Source organism: Sesamum indicum, linkage group LG2 (genome assembly GCF_000512975.1).
Source record: "Sesamum indicum cultivar Zhongzhi No. 13 linkage group LG2, S_indicum_v1.0, whole genome shotgun sequence".
Classification (NCBI taxonomy): domain Eukaryota; kingdom Viridiplantae; phylum Streptophyta; class Magnoliopsida; order Lamiales; family Pedaliaceae; genus Sesamum; species Sesamum indicum.
In genome coordinates, this window is record NC_026146.1 from 11866744 (window position 1) to 11872337 (window position 5594).

The following is a 5594-nucleotide window of genomic DNA, read 5'->3' on the forward strand; positions in this document are numbered from 1 at the left end:
GACTGTTCGGCATGGCGTCGGCAGGTGGAGTAAATGATACCATTGAATGCTCTCAACGACATGATAACGATGGAATTCAATTCCCGGGCCCATTTCGTCTTTGAGGCAAGTGCTACCTGCTTGCTTCTCAGTAGTTTTTTTACCCATTTTGTTGTTTATGTATAAAACTCCGTCCTCGTGTTTCAATTCTTTATCGAAGTCCGAAAATGTGTGAATTTAACATAGACCCATTGATCAATTCTTTGTTTCTTTATTAAATTCTCTTCATATCATTCGTTCGTCCAGTTCTTCTTCTGGGTCATCATGATCTTTGTCGGATGTATTCATATTCTATTTCATTTCCTAAAATTTTCAGAAAATTAAAGACTGCTTGTAGATTTTATGCGTGGTTGCATTCATACATATGTGTGTTTGTTGGGGGGCATAACATAATTGACCGAGGAAGAATCTGAACCATTGATCCTTTTTGAGTATGTCAAAGAGAGTTAAAGAAAATAGTGGATTAGTTGTGGAGGAAGGTAAAGAGAAAGCAAGGCGGGATTCTTCAGCATGCAGTACACTTAGTTATGCTCAACATAGGCGTTCCCGGAGGTTTATCACTGACCCTTTTCCTCACAGCTGCTGTTTGCTTGAGTGAATCTTGGAGTAGGTGGTTTGAGTACATTTTCTGCAACAATGTGATCAAGATTTTTTCATGGCACGATCCCCCTTCCCCTTTCAAGACCCACATAACTTATGAGTAAAAAGGTTCCGACGATTTAGTCAGCTTGTGAGGGATTCTGGCAGTATTGTTTCATGCGCACTTTTTAGTTTAGTTTTAAAGGGTCTTATTAACTCTGTGGAATTTGATCTTGAGTGCGAAGAAATTGTTGAGTTTGTAAACAATGTCAAAGGTCGACTGTCAGGTGGAGGGCTAAAATAATGCGATTTGTCCTTCCTTTCATTGATACTTATCTGAGTAGTTTATCATATTGCCTTGAATTATTAGCATGTTCTTGTTGGTCCTCTTTGCAGTGCTTCTGAGAAAAGCTTGAATCTTCCAAGAGTCGGAGGTTACTATTGCAAGAGGAAGGACCTAAATGAATCAGCTGTAAGCGTCATTACATCTCACATTAGTAGAAGCCAGTATCTCAGATTTAATTGAAATGATGGAAATGAATGACCCTGAATCTACAGAACTCGGTACCTTCTACCAGTAGTTGTCGAGCAACCCCACTTCACAAGAATTCCTGCAGCAAGAAAGATGACATTTCAAATCACAGAGTTTCCTTGGAACAAGATGTGAGTTTTAAATGTTCAGGATATATATATATATATATATGGTTAACAATTCAGTGTTGTTTATTTGTTTTAGTTGTGTTCGTTTTGGCCAGTCCACATTTAATGATTTCTGCTAAAAGATTCTGCAGTTTACTGCTTATTGTATTGGTGAAACAGCACAATAATCTTGTTCATATTTGTTGTTTCACTCTTATCTTGATGAGGCCTTATATACGCTTGTGAGACACTTCTATGATAGAAAGCTGGTTTTGAACAATGGAGCATCTCTTTGTTCCTTGGTAGTATGCATACATTTGGTTGACATGATTCTGCCAACCATGTTTGTCTGCCATATCTTGAGGTGTTAACTTTCAGTTTCTAGCTAAAACTTGTCTGAAACATAAAGTTGAAGAGATAGATTAATGCTCCTATAGCTGGTTTAAACGATAATTTTGGATAGGCCAGTCATCTGAATGTAATAGAAAGTATTTTGCTAGATTTCCAAGAAACTACGCATGGTATACTAGTTCTATCTCACTTTGTACTCGGCAACTCTGCAGTACTGTGGAATTACAAGGAACAATAACCACATCTGCTGTAAACTAAATACAGTGATATTCTGATTATAGTAATATCATTGAGAACTTGAAGGGAGCTTTGCAACGTCAAAAAGCTTCTCAGTACACAGTAGTTATGGTTATTGAAGCACTTTTATTGTCATTCGAAAAAGTACTTGGTGTTAATCTATCTCTTCAACTTATAAGGTTGTAGGTCCACCATGTTCGTCTGCCATCCCCCAGGTGTGAACTTTCAGTTTCTAGCTGAAATTGTCGGAGAGGTAAAGTTGAAGCGATAGATTAATGCTCCTGTGGCTGCTCTAAAGGATAAGTAGAGAGGCCAAAGAGTTATCATCTGAATAACTGAGAATGTTTGGCCAGATTTCTAAGAAATGACTCATGTTATACTAGTTGTGTCCGACCAAGTACTCAGGAGTTTCTGCAGTACTGGGAAATTACAAGAAACTATACCACAATTGCTGTAGCCTAAATAAAGTGATATCTGATTATAGTAATAAGATTGAGAACTTGAAGGGAGTCTTCCCATGCCAAAAAATGGACAAAACTCAACTTCTCACTCACACTAGTTATGGTTATTCAAGCACTTCCATTCTCATTCCAAAAGTGACTTTTACCACAAGATTCCGAACGAATGAACGGGAACAAAACTCTGAACTTTTGAGTTCAAATATCATCTGTGATTGTCCAGTATTGTCTCAAACGGATTGTAGGACAAATCTTGGCAAACTATGCCGTTTTTGTTTTGATGGGCAGAACTGGTGCAGTCAGGAATGTCAGTGCCATTGGTTTTTCTTCCCCACTAAATATGCGACAGAGTGATCACACTGACTTATGAATGTTTTTCCTGTTTGTAGAATTCTAACAAATGGTAGGCTCTAAGCCACACAAAGAAGTTGGAGTAAATAAATTATAGCTCTCTTTAAACATCATAGCATCTTTTTCTTTCAAGTTTTCATTTGCATCCATTGAAAATAAAGCAAGAAGACACCAGGATTTGATAACAATCCACTTGCAGTCGAGATTTACTACTGAACAGTGCATGCTGAGTCTATATGCTTACCTGGTAACTGCAGGGAGATACGTCTTTCTCTCAAATGAATTTTTTCAAAGATGGCACAGAGCTCTGAACTTTGTGATAATATCAGCTTTATTTTTATTTATATTTGGTTATAGTATCGGTTACAGGATTAATTCACTAAGTAAATGATTTCTCTTTACAACTTTGCAGATTGAGCAATTACATTTGCGATTGCAGCAGGAGAAGTCTATGCGTGCGGTACTTGAGAAGGCAATTGGCAGAGCTTCTAGTACACTATCTCCTGGACATCGCCATTTTGCTGCACAGGTGACTAGAGCTCAAGTTTCTTCATTTTATAAATTTAGTTGGGGATTCATATATTAGCTCTTTGTGCTGAAATGGATGTTTTCTTGTCTCTGCAATGTGTCCAACAAAATTTGTCATATACATTGGTTTCTTCTATTTGACATTGCTTAGACAGTTCCCAGAGAAACCATCTTAAATAAGCAGAATGTACAGAAGGAGACGTGGTTCCATATGATTTTTTCAGCTAGATCCTTGAACTGAAAGATCCACATGTGTCTTGTGCTAGAGCAATTTCAGTTTCGAACCTAGGAAGTAACAGTTGTCCAAATTGTAGCATCTGCATCAATAATTGTCAATGATGTTATGAATGAAGAGGATATAGGTTTTCTTACAATCTTGTTATGACATTGACTTAAACGGTACACTAACTTGGTCCCATCTAGATTCCTTAATATTGGTCGGCCTTTAACTACCAAGTAAAATTTGCAGTTGATTGTACTGCTCATGACCGGTCCTAGGCTGGTCCCAGGCCTTGAAATGGGTCCGTATTGGGCCTATTTTGAAACTTGCGTCAGTCTAGTTGAGGCCTGGTCCCATTTGTGACCATTTGGCCTAGCCTATGCCATCACTCATAAATGTGGTTGTTCGCTGCCAATTTTCTTTTTCTTTTTTTGTTCTTTCTCTTTTTCTACCATTTCACTCTCTAAATACGAAGTCCATTTTTGTATTTTTCTCCAAAATCTCTCTCAATTTGTAATTATAAATTGCAAATTTCAAAGTTAACCTTGCCAATTGTTTGGTAACATTGTTCTTTAATATTTCAATTATTTTTTTTATTTAGTTTGTTATGTTACTTGCGAACTTATTTTGTTTAAAAATCATTCTTTTCTGTGTACTCGACTCCTATAATTGTTTAGTTCTTGTAGATAAGGAAATGATGTGTGATGGACAACCTGATTTTTTCTACACTTTCATCAGTAGTGTCTAAATCGTTTTTGACACAAAGATGTAATATATGACCAACACATCTGATATGAAATAAGTTTCAATCAAACATTGGTTTAACTATTTAAACTAGTTATTAGCCCGTGTGTTGTCACACATATAATTTTTGAATTAAAACTATGTAATATTTAATATTGATTATATTCATTTTATTTGGATTAATTTTTTAAATATTAAAATATTCTGTGTATTGACCTTTTAAATTATTCCTTTTTGTTAGCTATTATATATGAATTGCATAATTGAAAATATACCTTAATTTTTTTAAAATCTGTATATACTTGAAGTTTTTCTTAATATTTTTTAAATAATCATACATAACAAATAAAATAAAATGATAATAAATTAGAAAATCCATTGAGTTAAATACAATAATTCAAGAAAAACAAATCTAATAAATAAAACAAATAAAAGTAAACGTTCGAAATCCTTGGCCATAACTAAATGGTTGAAATAGAACAATTGAATCATACAAGTTCATATAAGTACTTAATTTATAAAAAGTCAATTTTCAAACTAAAATAATACCAATTGAACCACTACGACAACTACTTTAATCGTATCCTTTAAGTTGCAATGTACTCTTTGAAATATCAAAACATCATAAATATCGAAAAATGTAAAATCAACTCAATATATACTTCAAACGTGTTCTGCAAACTTTTTTCCAAACTTGTGGCTTGATTATCAATCTAATCTTGATCATTTTTTATATTCTGAGCATATGAAGATATTAGTAAATATGTAGTTTTCAACAAAGAACACTATGCATATTTAACTCAAAGAACAAAACAATATTATAACTTGTTGAACAAAAACTATTCAAACGACATAAAATTTAAAGAAATACACGTAAAACAACACGAATGACTTATACAATTCTGTATGTTAATGAACCATATATAGCTAGGAAAAAATATTGTTTACAACCACGTGTAGATATCCAAAAACATTCACATTATCATTGAGCAAACTTGTAGATTCAAAAGAAAATTTCTTATATTTGAAGAATGTAGAGAAAACATCAGCATAACAATAAAAATACTTTTAAATATGCATGAAATATTGTATTTACATAAGCAAAACATTATAAAAGAAAATAAATTGAGAAATTTACTTGAAATTGAAGTCGATAAAATTTTGGAAATTTGGAGAAGTGATGTAAACAGAGAGAAAGATTGTGATGAAAACATAAGAAGGTAGGAGGTACTCATAACTAACATGAAAAGATACATAACGATATAAAACTTTTAGGGAGAGAATTAATTGAGTTAAGCCAAGAAAATTGTTGATTAGAAAACTATCAAGCAAGATATGAGAACTAATGGGCTTGATCAAAGAATTAGCTTTAGTTGAGAATTGATTATTTAGCTTAATCAAAGAATTTATTAATCATCTTAATGAAAGAATTGACTAATTAAAGTAAC

General features: G+C 33.7%; 1 protein-coding gene across 2 annotated transcripts in view; it reads left to right on the forward strand.

The window, feature by feature from the left end:
- LOC105155851 overlaps nt 210-5594 on the forward strand; it is a 13384-nt gene continuing 7999 nt past the window's right edge. For both annotated transcript variants that reach the window (XM_011071833.2, XM_020699372.1), the window contains exons 1-4: nt 210-591; nt 1015-1090; nt 1177-1281; nt 3067-3183. In XM_011071833.2, coding sequence (XP_011070135.1) covers nt 473-591; nt 1015-1090; nt 1177-1281; nt 3067-3183 — 417 coding nt within the window. In that variant the 5' untranslated portion in view covers nt 210-472. The remainder of the gene's footprint in view (nt 592-1014; nt 1091-1176; nt 1282-3066; nt 3184-5594) is intronic.